The sequence below is a fragment of the Eulemur rufifrons genome, chromosome 1 (genome assembly GCF_041146395.1).
Source record: "Eulemur rufifrons isolate Redbay chromosome 1, OSU_ERuf_1, whole genome shotgun sequence".
In the NCBI taxonomy this organism is placed as follows: Eukaryota; Metazoa; Chordata; class Mammalia; order Primates; family Lemuridae; genus Eulemur; species Eulemur rufifrons.
Genome location: NC_090983.1, coordinates 95034890 through 95049323, shown reverse-complemented (window position 1 = coordinate 95049323; position 14434 = coordinate 95034890). Strand labels below are relative to the sequence as shown.

Sequence of the window (14434 nt, the reverse complement as noted above, 5' to 3'; positions counted from 1 at the left end):
GGGTGAGGCTTCGGAGCGCGCCCATCCAGTTGTGGCGGTTCCCAGTGTCTGGAGCTCGTGTTTGTCCCAGAGACTGGGGAGGTGGTTCAGAAATGACTTCGAGCCCTCTGCTGCCTTGGAATGCGTTTGTGCTTTTCAAAATTAGGTTATTTTTGTCTTCTTGAATAGGTAATATGTTCACGTGGTTCAGAATTCAAAAGGTGCAAGAGAGCGTACGACAGAAACGTCCCTCTCAATGCTGTCCTAACCTCGTGGTTTCTCCAAGGGCGGCCGGTGTCTCTGGTTCCTTGTGTGTCTGACCGACTTTCTCTGCATGTGAAGCCTGCTTTTGTACACCAACCGTGTACATAGACACGCGGTTTCATACCTCGCTCTTTTCAGTTAATAGCTTATCTTGGCATTCCTAAAGAGCATTCTGGTTCCTTACCCGGCTGCAGAGCATCCACGCACGACGGCCTGTTGGTGGACACATGGTTTGTAATTTCAGACCAGGGTGCCATGAATCACTGTGCGTGTGGAGGTCTGTACGTGGGAAGAATCTGCCGGTTTCCATTCTCAGAGCGCGGTCGCTGGGTCAGGCACTTGCTATGTTGTTGTTTGGATAGATGTTGGAATGCTGCCTTTTCTCTCAGCCCTGTCACTGTCGCCAGCCTGCTCCAGCCTCCTCGTGTCCGGGGGAACTGCGAGGCTCCCCATCACGGGCTCCTCCTCTTCCCGACGCGGGTTGCGGCCGGCACCACCTCTTTCACTGGGTGCTGGTATTTCTGAATGACTGTTCCCTGCTGATTGGTGTTGATGTTTGTCCATTGAGTAATTGGACTCACTCAGAGGCCGTGTGAGCACGTGGAAGGCCCGTGCTGGCCATGGTGGGGTAAGGCTGTGTCAAGGGTGAGGCACGGGGCGTCTAAGAGAACAGCGGCCTGGGCTCGGCTGACGAGGCTCTGCGTGTAGGGAGGTGTGTGTGTACATGTGTATGTGTGTGTAATAAGCCATATGCAGACAGTGTAAAAGCTAATTCTGTGGCTCAGACAGTCGTGTACTGTTAATTGAGGATAACAGTGGCCAGGGAGCCCTGGTGCAGGGGAGCCCTGGTGCAGCGGAGCCCTGCCCCACCCTCGGCCGGCACAGGAGTGGCAGGACGCGAGGACTGTGCTTATGGAGTAGAACTTGGAACAGCCCCTTGCCGTGCCTCGTCCATGCTTGTGCAGGTGACGTGTTCCCCCACCCAGTGACATCTTTCTTTTCTGGGATGGTCCTTAACCTCTCCATGCCTCTACTAACTTCCCCTGGAAGGAGAGATCCTGGTGAGCCTCACGCGGTGCCTGTCTGAGCCCTCGTCACAGCGCGTGTAGTTGGAGGAAAATGCCACCTCCCTGGCCAGGACCTTGCGAGGTGCCGGCCGCCCCTTCTGTCAGTGCATCGGTGCTGCTACACGGGCTGTGGGATTTAGCACCGACACATTCCAGCCCACGCTCCCAACAGGGTTAATATTTACCAGCCCTGTGGTTCCGTGGGCGATAGTAAGTCTTCAGGAATGCTTCACATCGGCCCTCTCTGAAGAGGCGTCATGGTAGGGAAGGAGGAAGTGAATACTTTGTCCGCTGACTTCCCCCAGCAGGCAAACCTGTGTGCCTTTGCTGTCTTTGGGAGACTCCAAGTGTGTTCTCGTTTTTGCTTCTGCACTAGAAGCTTTTTGAGGGCAAGGATCACGTCGGTCATGTTTCTGTGTCTCCTGTGGCCCCAGCAGGCTGTGACGTGTAACAAGCACACGCAGGATGCTGAGAGAAGCTGCTCTTGTGGACTGTGCGAGTGCTTCTGCCCTGTCGGCAGGATCTTTTTTCAAATAGCCCAGGGTGGTTTTTTTAGTTTCTATTTTATTTTGTTTTAAAGTTTTAATTTATTCTTTGAGAAGGGGTCTTGCTGTGTTCCCCAGGCTGGTCCCAAACTCCTGGGCTCACGCCATTCTCCTGCCCCGGCCTCCTGAGTAGCTGGGACTGCAGGCGTGCGCCACTGCGCCCAGAGCGCAGGTTTTAACACCAAATCTTACTGGCTGGTTTTTGTCTGGAGGTTGCCTGGGGTCCATCCGGTGCTTCCTGTAACACACGTTTACACACATTTATCTGTACCAGGAAAAGCTGCTTCTGAGCAACCAGCCTGTTTTATTTTTCCCTCCCTTTTCTTGTGGAGCCAAGAATCACGTGAGAGACACGTTTCACACTTTGCTCGCGGAATGTTAGGTGTCTTCTCTGCCACATTGGTTTTCTCGTTGTGGCTTCGTACCCTGCCTGGCTGTGCTTGCTGTGGGTACTGGGTAGATTTGTGCTGCCTGTTGACGGGTCAGGGGTCTCGTGTGCTGGTGTCGGCGGGTGCTTGCTTGGGAGGGCGGGGAGCACGGGTCAGTACCTCTGCAGACCCCAGCTCATCTGAGGACCTTGTGCTCTCTCCACAGTGCTCTCCGTGGCCTGACGTGGCCTACCAGGTGAACAGCGCCCCCTCCCCCAGCTACAATGGCTCTCCAAACAGCTTCAGCCTCGGAGAAGGGTACGTCCCACCTTTCTCCCTTTGGTTCCCTGGAATGAAGACAGATTTAGGTTCCTTTCTTGACCTTCTCTGTGTCTTCTCTGCTTTCTGTTTGGCATCTGTTCGAGTCCCAGGGTGGCCAACTAGTGTTGCAGTCACAGCCACTTTTAGTATTTGCACAGCTTTTTGTGCTGGGAAACACTTCTATAAACGTTGTCTGATGGGACAGCAGCCCAGAACTTACCCAGTAAAACCAAGACTGGCCTGAGGGTGCGTTAGGACAGCCACCTAAGACTGCCTCGGGCACCCTCTGCGGTGGAACAGCTCTTCTGGTTGGCAGAGGCTTAGAGAACAGCTGTTGGGTGGCCCTGGTGGCTGGGAGGGCTCTTCCTGATTTGTCCAGCTCTTGTGTAAATTTGCTGAGTGGAGGGGGTCTGGTTAGGACCTCCCCGCCCTGGGATTCAGGGCGTGTCATAAAAGCTGGCCTCGTTGCTGCCTGCCGAGGTCTGCAGATGACACAGTGGCGGCTGGGCATGGACTTCAGGCTGTTTTCTGACTGTCTCGGGCTGCAGGGCATCACCAGGGCCGGGGGCAGAGGTGAGGGCAGGCCAGGGGGGAGCCCGGGTGGTTTCTGCCTGCAGGTTCCTTGGAGCCCGTGCTTACAGACAGAGAACTTTTCCAATGCGACCGTGAGACTCTGAACTTGACTTTACCAAAGTGAAGAGTCCTCCTGCGGGGGAGGGCGTAGACAGAGAAAAGGTGTCATAGTTAGATGCAGGCAGGCCTCGTCTTGAATCTGGACCTGTTAGGCGGCGACTTCCTCGACCTCCCCGAGCCTGTCTCCCTGCTACGAAGGGGAGTGAGGAGGTCCGCGTAGGGTGAGGAGAAGTGTGTGAGCAGTGCTCCACACCCGGAGACGTTTGATGAAAAGCGCCGTTTTCACTGATGGCGGCTCATCCCTTAGAAAAGGCTCTTTCCTTCCATTCTGGTAAACTAGACATAACACAGACGTTCCCATTTTGGCCGTGTTTGGTGTTCAGGTTGGCAGCTGTACATTTGCACTGTTGTGCCATCACCGCCGTCCATCCGGGAGGGCCCTTCAGACTGTGTCTTCTCCTGGAAACCCGGGTGTTCCCGCCTGCGCCTGCTGCCTGAGTTGGCCCTTCAGGAAGGCTGTGTGCCTCCCTTTTGGGAAGAACCAGGGCAGCGCTTTTCCTCATGGGCAGATGCCCAACTCTGGGTGCTTACTCCCTGCAAAGCAGTTGCCCTGGGCTTTCACCCTGTCCTGTCATGTCACAGAATAGCGTGTGGTCGGTGGCCCTTTGGTTTGGCTGCAGCTTTCTGGGTGCCAAGTCGCTGGTAGGGTGGCCTGGGTCCCCCGTGTCCACCCCTTCCCTGGGGCTGGGACTGAGGTAGGACTGAGGGGGAGGGAGTTCTGACGGAGGCTTCCGTTGCTCAGACCTCGGCGAAGGGGACTGTGGTTGGCTGGGACAGTGCAGCCTGTGGGAGCCTCCTGTCCACACGAGCGCTCACTAGGGATTTCGAGGGATTGGACGTTGGCTCCTGCTCACGTCAAATTCTTGAGCAGCCGTTTCATTTAAAACAAGCCTGACCAGAAGTGAAAGGGCCAGGCAGGTGACAGGACCCCTGGCACGTCCCTCGGAGCTCTCTGTCCTCACCGCCTCCTCCTCTTCCTTTGCAGCAACAACTCCCCGACGCACCCGGTGGAGGCCCTGCCCGTGGGCAGTGACGTAAGTGTGCGCGCCGGTCTCCGTGGCTGGTGGTCCCGGGGCCACCGCGCCGCGTCTCACGGCCCCCCCTCTGCCCGCAGCACCTGCTCCCGTCCGCCTCCATCCAGGACGCCCAGCAGTGGCTCCACCGCAACAGGTTCTCGCAGTTCTGCCGTCTCTTCGCCAGCTTCTCGGGTGAGTGTCTCTGAGTTGCGCCTAGAACCCACGAGCATCTTGGGGACACTCAGCAAGGCCAGTCACACCCTCCAGGACTTGCTGTCGACCCCTGGGGGCAGTGGTTTTGTCCGGGAGACCAGAGTGTGTGGGTTCACTCGCCCACGTGTGCCGACCCTGTGCCAGATGCCCGAGATGCTGCCCCCAGAAGGCCCCAGTTGAGTGTGGCCTTAGGGGGACTGTCTGGGTCCCCTCACCTGCGGGGGCGGTGGGCTCAGGTCTGCCCAGGGAGTGTCCCCCTCGCCAAGCAGGGCGATGCAGGGCTTCTTTGTCTTTTTCCTACTGAAATACTGCTCGCCTCGCTGTCTCCAAAGCCTCAACCTGGGAGATGGAGGTGAAGCCACAAGTGACACAGGAAAGCTGCTTCTTCCTTCTTTAAAAGGTTTTTGAAGCCCTTTCCGATAGGCCCTCGGTGAGATGAACTGCGAGGTGGGCCTGGCCACCAAGTAGAGTCGATCCCGAGTGACAAAGTGAAGGTTTGTCCACAGCTAGAGGAGCAGTTCCCGAGGACATCGGTGGCAGCGGAAGGAAAACAGCGTCCCTCCATCTGCCAGCCCGGCCCACCTAAGGGCCTGTTTGTGTGGGGGGAGGGTACGAGGAGGGCCAGACGGTGACTCTGCCCAAGGGGCCTTGCAGCTTTGAGCCAGGGCAGACACGTGAATCACCCACTTCAGTGCCGAGACCATCTGTGATGGGGTCGGGGGCTCGGGGGAGGGTGGTCAGCCACAGGGTGGGCACCTGCCTGGGTGGTCACAGAGCAGAGGACCCCAGGAGTTGGGGTGGAGTGGCCCTGGGGAGGAGGGGAGGTCAGAGAGGCCCTGAGGGGCACGGACAGGTGGGGACCTTGGGAGAATAGTGGGGGGACTTTGGCGTTTACTGCCAGGGGCAAGGGAGCCGTTGTGCCTGCAGAATTGTGTCTGAAACCGTCGTGCTGTGGCAGGAGGAAGGGGCGGGAACTGTGGCTGTGGGCAGGCTCTCAGCAGAGGCTGATGTCACACTTGAACCTTGGACAGTCCACGTGGGCCCAGGCTCTGGGGCACCGCGGGGCTTTGAGAAAAGGGGTCGCCCTCATGCTCACCTCTCACCCCACTGTTCTCTGTCACCGTGAGGCAGGGCCTTCCTGTGTCCCTTTAGCGTGGGCCAGTCCTCACACACATGGATGCAGCACTGTGGGAGACTCTCAGGCCGTGTCTGCCGGAGTCAGACACACGTGGGCCCCAGGCCCAGCAGTGCTCTTGGGGTAGGCCCGGCAGACACGCACACTCGTGCTGACCACAGACAAGGCTGAGAATGTTCACAGAACCTGTTTGTAACAGCCCCAGCCCAGACGCACCCCCACGGCCCATCCACGAGAGCGGGTATGTGGACTGTGGTTTATCTACACAGTGAATGATAGATAGGAATGGATGTGAACAGTCTGTAACTGCATTTAACACGAATAAACCCTGAAATGTGACCTGGAGGGAGGGAAGCCGGCCCTGGAAGAGTGCCTGCCGTTCCAGTCCACGTACGTAAACTTCAGAGAACACGCAAGGCTCGTCTGCACCGCAGGACAGCAGGATGGCGTCCCCCGAGGTGGAGGGGAGTGACGCAGGACGGGCCTGGGGGAGGCTGGTGACGTTCTGTCTCTAGGTCTGCGCGCTGGGTGCCCGGGTGTATTCAGATTGTCAGCATCCAGCAACCGTGTGCTTGCGTGTACAGAGGTGCACACGTAGCCGGTGCCACATGCGGACGATATCTATGCACACATTACGTGCACACAGAGTAAAGCAGTGGGGGGCAGGCACAGGCCGTGAGCACCTGTTGGCTTATGTTCTCCTCGCTTTTGTGAGCACTGATGTCTCCTGGGCTGTGACCATCTGATATCGGTTAGCTCTCTGTCGTTTCTCTGTCCGTGGGATGTCTGGTGCCCACCCCCACCCCAGTGCGGGATCTGCAGGGGGTGGAGTTCCTCCTCCATGTCCCACGTGACCGACAGGCCCGCTGTCCTGCCTAGGTGCTGACTTGCTGAAGATGTCCCGAGATGATCTGGTGCAGATCTGTGGGCCTGCAGACGGGATCCGGCTCTTCAATGCCATCAAAGGCAGGTGGGTGTGGGTTTCCCTGGGAAGCTGGCCAGAGGACACTGCCTGGCCGCGTGAGGGCGGGAAGCCCTGACCTCAGCCTCCTGGACGGGACTGGGTTGGCGGGTGGGGACGGGTCCCTGGGCAGAGCCCTTCCTGCAGTGTGGCAGTGAGTGGAGGAGGAGTGTGGGGAGAGGGCCACAGGCTGCCGCAGAGGAGTGAGACACACCCGGGAGTTGCAGCCAGTGCAACCCCTGCCTGGAAGCCACTTCCTCGTTTTGTTTTTGTGGGAGTCTTGGCCTCTGGATCTCAGTCCCGTAGCCGCTTGCCCTGGGCCCCGAGCTGCCTTATTCCCCAGGCAGCCGTGGACTGGGGCAGGTCGGTTGGCATCTTGCAGCAGTTCTGGGGCAGAGGCCAGGGCAGTGCCCTTCTGTAGCCCTTCCTGCCACGGCGGCGGTGGTCCGCAGTCACCCTGTCCACTGCAGGGGCCACTGGCCACTTGTGGCTGTGGAGACTTGAGCCGAGGCTGATGCGATGGACAAACTGAGTTTTAAATTTTATTTAACTTTGGTGAATTTAAATTTTAACAGCCACATATAGCTCAATTTTAGAGTGACAGAGAGAGTGCCTGGGTGTGAACCCCGGATCTGCCTCTTCTGTGCTGTGCAACGGGGGAAACCGTGAGCCCCAGTTCCCTCATCTGAGAAAGGGGGGCGCTTGTCCCAGCCCCCTTGCAGGTTGTGCCAGGCTGACAGGAGATACAGTTCTGAGAACGGTGCGTGGCACAGAGTAAGCCGGAGACGGTGTTTGCCCTGATTGTCGCCTGGAAAATGCCTCGTGTCTTGAGATCTGTGTTCTGGGCAGAGCACCCCCTCGGCAGGCTGCAGGAGCAGGGAGGGCCTACCCCTTGGCTTCTGGGCAGCTCCCCCAACCATGACCGGCGTTCCCTGTCCCCACCATGGTCTTTCTTCCTCCCCAAGCTCTGCCCACTGCTGTTTCCATCCTGGAACATTCTGGAACAACAGCGCTTGGTTCACCACACATGCTTTCTATTTCCTCTCCAGGAATGTGAGGCCGAAGATGACCATTTACGTCTGTCAGGAGCTGGAGCAGAACCGAGTGCCCCTGCAGCAGAAGCGGGAGGGCGGCGGGGACAGCAGCCTGTGTGGTGAGTTGCGGGGCAGAGCCGGGACCCAGACGTTGGACCCTGTGCCTGGCTTCCCAGCCGGAGGTCGGGCCTCAGTCCCTTTCGGCGAATGTCAGGCCTCCCCTGTAAAGGACGGCTGGTCTCCTAGATTCCACGCGCAGCGTGGGTTTGCCCTTTTGGTGGCAGGGGCGCTGCCCCAGCGCACATCCCAGGGCTCGGGAAGGGGTCGGGATCTTCCCGGGACTTGCTTCCAGTGAGTGGCGGAGTCGGGATCTGAGCCCAGGGTTGCCCGTGCTGGGGCCTCGTTTCCTCACACCACTCCCGCATGGCCACCCCTGCTCCCGCTGAGTGCTCCAGTGCCACCGTCAGCTGGGCGCAGAGGCAGGGAAGACAGGTGCCCACCTGAGATCCCGCCGGTTCTCTTTGCCGGCAGCCTGTGTCATGTTGGGACTAGGATCAGGAAAAAATGGAACTGGCTCTGAAAAGTGACAAAGAGAAGTACGATTAGAATTCTGTCCCGAAAGGGAGCCTTAGAGAAGGGGCCTAGGACTCGCCCCTGCTGTTAGTGCTGGGAGGAGTGTTGCCCGGTAGCCACGTCTGACCGTCTGACCGTGGTCAGCCCATCTGCAGTCCTGGGGTCTGCTGTGTGGCTGGGTCCCCGTGGCCTCTGCCACCGTCTTCAGAGGGAGCCACCCTGCGTGTGAGCTTGATCAGGTTTATTTGAACCAAGCTTCCTTAGTAGAGGGAGAGGTTTAGGAACCCCTCATTTAATCTGATTGCATTTGCTTTTGAGGACCTCGCGGTCGCTTGCACTTGAGTAATCCACCCTGGTTCCTCCTGCCCGGCTGGCACGGGCGGTGTCTAAGGCAGGGTTTCTAGCGTCAGCGTCCCCGTCATCTCCAACTTGCTGACAAAGCGGTGCCACCTGGTGCCCCCTTCTTCCCTGGGGGTCCCAGTGCTTGAACTGAGTGTGGGGTTTTTTGTGGGAAAGGGTGAGGACCAGTTATTCTTAATGTCACTGTTGGTCACATGAGGACATCCAAAAACCCTTCAAACAGTGGAAAGAGTGAAAAAGGGACACAGGATTTTCCCCTGTGTGGGTGCACATCTGGCTGCTGTCAGAACCGCTGGGTGCCCCTGCTCCGCCAGCTGGGTGTCACTGGGTCCGGCGCGAGGCTGGAATCTACCTGCCTGTGGGTGCCCCGAGAGAGGAGCCGAGAGTCACAGCCTGGCCCTGCCGCCCTGCCCTGGGCACGAGCGTCCTTTGCAGACTCACTGCTTTCTCGGGAGGGGGCGGGGGGCGGAGGGGCATGGGCAGGCTCGTGCTGATTTAGTGGCCACTCAGAAAGCAGGCCTTGTTCCCCTCCCCCAGTGTACCACGCCATCTTCCTGGAAGAGCTGACCACCTTGGAGTTGATTGAGAAGATCGCCAACCTGTACAGCATCTCCCCCCAGCACATCCACCGGGTGTACCGGCAGGGCCCCACGGGCATCCACGTGGTGGTGAGCAATGAGGTGAGGGCTGCTGCCCGGCCGGCGCTGGTGAAGGGCTCTGGGGACATCAGAACCCCTGCAATAGAAACACACTCTGGGGGCTTGGTGGTGACAGACGGCTTATCTATGTGCCACCTGCTCTCGGCTGTTGTGGCTGTCGTGGTCTGAATGGCTGTCCTGCCGTGTAGCCACTCGTCACCCCTCCCTTGGCTGGGTGCCACGCAGGAGCCGGGAGCACGGACTCCACCCCTGCCCGCGACGTGCTGCAGTCAGGGCTGCGGAAGTCAGGGGAGGGCACTCCCCTAAGGTGGGCACGGGCCCCAGGGAGAGGCGTAGTGGGTTGGGGGCTCGGTGACGGAGAGGCTGTGGCTTCTGGGAGAGGAGAGCAGAGGCCTCTGCTGAGTGATGAGGGTGCCACAGCCTTCCTGGGTCTGTCCCACTCATGGCCACGGAGAGGGTTGTTGAACAGGCTTGCTGGCAAGTTTAGGCATTCCTCGCGCGTTGTGGAACAGAGGCTTTCAGTTTGCTCTGCCCTAGACCCCTTCCTCCTGGCAATAGTAGTAACACGTGCCAGCGTTGATGGAGTGCTTCTGTGTCCTGGCCACCGTTGCGAGTCCTCATGGCGAATCCTTTGACCCTGACTGCCTCCGTAGGAGGGGGATGCTGTAGGAAACTGAGGCACGGAGAGGCTGAGTGATTGCCTCAGGTTGCACGTTTGGCAGGGGGTGGAGCTGTGGTGGGAGCCCTGGTACTCCGCCTGCAGGGTGTTCAGCCCCTCCTGAACTGAAGCCTTTAAACTTGGAGCTGTGCTGGTGGGAGCAGGGGAGGGACCCTGAACCCCCAGCTCAGCCCCCAGCAGATCCTAAGCCAGTTCTGGGAACTCTGAAATCCTCCGTGTCGAGGACTATAGGGTAAATTGTGTACAAGAATGGTGGCTGGTAAAAGTAGAGAAAATGTGGGCTTTGGAATTGTACTGGTGTCCCTACCTAGAACTACCTCCTATCTGAGCCATCTTGGGGAAATTTACTTAAACCTTTCTGTGCCTCAGTTTCCCCATCTGCATAATGGGGATGAATATCCCCATCAGACAGGTTGTGGGAAGGATAAAACGAGAGCAGAGCATCAGGTACCAGGAGACGCTGCATAAGCAGTGGATCTTGTCACGGACATGCTCATGCTGGGCACTTGTTATTCTGGGGAGCAGGTGGTGGAGAGATCTTTTTAGATTTGGGGATGTAAAAGGTAAGGCTTTTAAGGGTCTGTGTGCTTCATAAGTCGTCATTATTAGTAATAATCCTATTGCCACTTGTCATTGGAACTGCCAGAGCCCTTTAATGTTCACGAGCATTTCGTCTCAATCCTAGAAGGTGGCAAGGTGGACTTTTCAGTCCTTTCTAATTAAAAAGTAGTTCATAATTAGTGTAAGAAGTTAAGCAATATAGAGGAGCAGGAGGCAAATGTGCAAACCCCTTATCTTCCCCACTCTTTTCTCCTAGAGGAAGTTATAGCAGGTTTGTGATTCTGCCAGGTAACTTTCTGTGCTCACGTCTGTGCGTGCCCTAGTGCGCGCAGGTGTGGGTTTTAAATACACACAGCAAGGACCCAGCGGTACTCTGACACACAGCTTGCTATTTTTGTCACCATTTCAGAATTCCTTTTATATCTTCCATTCAAATCTAATGCAGCTCTTTTTTTCCCCCACCCCATGTTACAGATAAGGACAATGGAGCCCACAATTCCTGACTCGAGAGCTTACCTTAGAGTAGCCAGGAAGGTGAATGTGCCCTGAGCCGTGGGCAGTTGTAGTGGCATGTCAGGCTTGTCACTTTGCATTGCAAAATGCATTTCTTTTTATGAAGACAAAAGCCAAGAATGCGGGGAAGCCTTGCCATTTCATGGGTCCCGAGGAAGTTTCTTCCCTGGCTTGCCCTGTGCCCTCCAGAGTGGGCAGTTAAGCAAGTGGAGCAGAGAACAGAACTCAAATGCCACCTTGGCTAAAGTAGGCGATTCTTATTCCCCAAAGTCTCCTTGCCTCTTAACCCTGAATCAGTTGGAAACCTTTGGTTCTTAATTGCCGGAGCGCCGGAGGCAGCCTGGCCAGCCGCAGAGCCGGCCCCTGGGGTGCAAGGGCACTTAATTAAACAAGGGAGTTACTGATTAAGCCAGTGTGGGCCGCTCAGGGCTTCGCATGCCCGAGTAGCCGGACTGCCAAGAGTCCTAGATGGAGCAGGCCAGCAGTGTAGAATAAATGTACTTCACGCATCATTAGGCGGGGGGAGGGGCAGGGCTTGACAGGCGGATGGATTTGTAAGATTTGAGGCAGTATCCAGGGCACGCAATAAAGTGTGGATGGCTTTTTTTTACATTTGGAAAGGGATTTTGCTATTGTACTGGCCAGTATGTGTCTTGTGTATATGTTTATATTTATATTTTTAGTAGTCTTCAAATGTATATTGTGGAAAGACTATGTAAAACTTATTTGTGCAATTTAAAAAATCATTAAAGTACCCAGGTACCTGCACTCAAATTACTAGAATATTATGTTAGAAGCCCCTTTTGTGCCTCATATATGTTCCTAATCCGCCCCCACCTCCTAGTCTGAATTTTGTATTAATCATTCCCTGTTCTTCCTCAATGTATTGTTTCATTTCGTCTGTTTTAAAACTTTATATAAGTGGCATAATAGTATATTCTTCTGTGACTTTCTTCTTTCGTTCCACATTATATTTTTGAGATTCCCGCATGTTGAGTCTACAGCTGGAGCTGGTTGGCACCTCGGAGTAGACTATGAGTAGATCACAACCGGTCCGTGCTTCTGCTGCTGATTGGAGTGGTGTGTTAGTGCAGGCAGTGCTGCCTGAACCATTCTTACGCACGTCTTGCGTACTCACATGCAGGAGCCTATCTAGGGCACGAGCCTTGTGGGGGAGTGTGCGTGGGCATCTTTACTAGGCTATACGGGCAGTTTTCTAAAGATTTACACCCCCACCGGTTGTGGATGCTGGTTCCCATTGCTATATCCTGGTTATATTTTTATCATTCAAACAACCACATTTTACAGATGGGGCCATGGAGACAAAAAGGAAAAGAGGTTGACTTGTTCAAGGTCACTGGGTAGTTAATCAAAATTACAACTCCAGAGAGGTGGCTCGTGAGAAATCGCTAGTTTTTCCTGCCTCAAATATAGACATGGGGAGGGAACCCTCCTTCCTATTTTGTCCTGGTGGGACCTGATGTGTAGGTGTTACTAGTTACCAAGGTTTGTGTTGTAAAAAACATTTTATTTAGTTTTTTTCTTTTATCCGTTGCCCACAGACATTCTTACAGTGTCTCCATTATAGGGACTGGAAGACAGACCAAGAAAAAGCAAAACCAGCACGAACAAAAGCTACAGTCTTGTATTAAATGGTCACGTCTTGACTCCCTTCCAGGCTGCTTTTCCGTCCTTGACTTTCAGGGTTCTGTTGCTTAACATTGCAGTCGTGTCCCACGTTGATTGTCTTGTCATTTCGTCGGTGCATGTTGGAGCAGAGCCGTGTGCCTGCGTTTGTAGACACTGGCGGGGCTGTTTCTGCCGCCCTGTGTAGCTGAGCCTTTCCAGATTTTGAACTCATGGTTGAGGGAACATGTCCTCTCTTTTTCCTTGCAGATGGTGCAGAATTTCCAAGATGAATCTTGTTTTGTCCTCAGCACATTAAAAGGTAAAGACCCTTTCTCTCGCTCCCACCCTCCGTCCACTTTCTTGTTTAATTGGAGCATGTGGGTTGGGTGTGGTGGCTCATGCCTGTCATCCCAGCACTTTGGGAGGACAAAGTAGGAGGATCGCCTGAGCCCAGGAGTTCAAGACCAGTCTGGGCAACGTAGCAAGACCCCACCTCTACAAAATTTTTAAAAAATCAGCTAGATGTAGTTTGTGCGCCTGTAGTCCCAGCTCCTTGGGAGGCTGAGGTGGGAGGATTGCTTGAGTCCAAGAGTTCGGGGTTACAGTGAGCTGTGATTGTGGGACTGCACTCCAGCCTGGGTGACAGAGTGAGACTCTGTCTCTTAAAAAAGAAAAAAATTATTAAAAATAAAAAAGGAAGCATGCGGGCCTGGTCCCAGGGTACTGGGGGAAGCCAGGTGGATGGGTGGGGCCTGCCTGCGTGGTGGGCCCCTCCAGGGAATGCTTACCTGGGAAAAGCCTTTGGAAAAATAAGACACAAACTTTCTGGAAAACCTAGCCCCAGAAATGCCAGAACTAGTGAGATTGGCCCCAAAGTCACTTCTGAAAGGGAAACCCTGGGCCAGGCAATTTGTTCTCCACGAACTCAGTGTCGAGTAGAAACAAGGTGCGTCTGCGTTTCCCTGGAGGGATCCAGGAAGCTCAAACCTGGGCTGCAGCCGAGTCTGCAGGCAGAGTCGGGGTGGGACACGGGCCTGTCCTAAGAGGGCGTCAGCCTCCTGCACTGCCGAGAAAGAGCTTGTGGGCCAGGAACACGAGTTTATTTACAAAAGGTAGAGAAAGCCCTGCCGTGACCTTCCTGAGGGCTGGGAGGATGCATGTCCGTACGGGGTGTGTCAGAACAAAAGTCCTCTGACTGGGTCAGGGACCCTGGACCGTGACGAGGCCATTTCCCCCTTGTTCTGTGGATCTAGCCAACAAGTGCCTTTAGGGGCCTGGGGCCATAACATCCCCGAGGACCACAGTTTGTCCAGAGCCTCCTGGGACATAGGTCCTTTCGTCCTTGGGCCTCAGTCCGCAGTAGAAAGACCCATTGTCAAAAAGAAGCTAAACAAGGCGATGCCAAGGCTTGTGTCGACATCTCTGCTTCTGTCACACACTTTGCTTTATGCAGCCTCATTTTTGCAATTTCTACTGATGCCCTAATACCGCGCCTTTCGTGACTCCCCAATACTGTGGCGCTGGCCTTTCTCCCTGTGAAACCTGCCTGGTGTTTGTCTCTTGCAGCCGAGAGCAACGACGGCTACCACATCATCCTGAAATGTGGACTCTGAGCAGAAGCAGGACATGCACCTGCCTCCAGCTCCCAGCCCCTCGGACCCCCTTGGATGTAGAAATTGCCCCACTGTCAGCTGTGGCCTCACCAGGCGAGCTGAGGCTAGGAGGGACCCTGCCCGGTCTGTGACGGCTACAGACCGTCAACCAGCAGAAGCTGTGGACAGAGACGGGGGTGCAGGAAGGCGGTGGCTGCTCTCCCTTCCCCTGGCCTTCAGCTGTGGGGTGCTTCCTTGTTCTTTTTGTTGGT

The 14434-nt window shown here is 55.7% G+C and overlaps 1 protein-coding gene across 1 annotated transcript in view; it reads left to right on the top strand.

Moving 5' to 3' along the window:
* TFCP2L1 (transcription factor CP2 like 1) overlaps positions 1–14183 on the top strand; it is a 49973-nt gene extending 35790 nt beyond the window's left edge. The window contains exons 8-15 of the mRNA XM_069473705.1: positions 2450–2541; positions 4223–4271; positions 4352–4445; positions 6481–6571; positions 7612–7715; positions 9067–9209; positions 12838–12889; positions 14137–14183. Coding sequence (XP_069329806.1) covers positions 2450–2541; positions 4223–4271; positions 4352–4445; positions 6481–6571; positions 7612–7715; positions 9067–9209; positions 12838–12889; positions 14137–14183 — 672 coding nt within the window. The remainder of the gene's footprint in view (positions 1–2449; positions 2542–4222; positions 4272–4351; positions 4446–6480; positions 6572–7611; positions 7716–9066; positions 9210–12837; positions 12890–14136) is intronic.
* Positions 14184–14434: the final 251 nt, after the last annotated feature.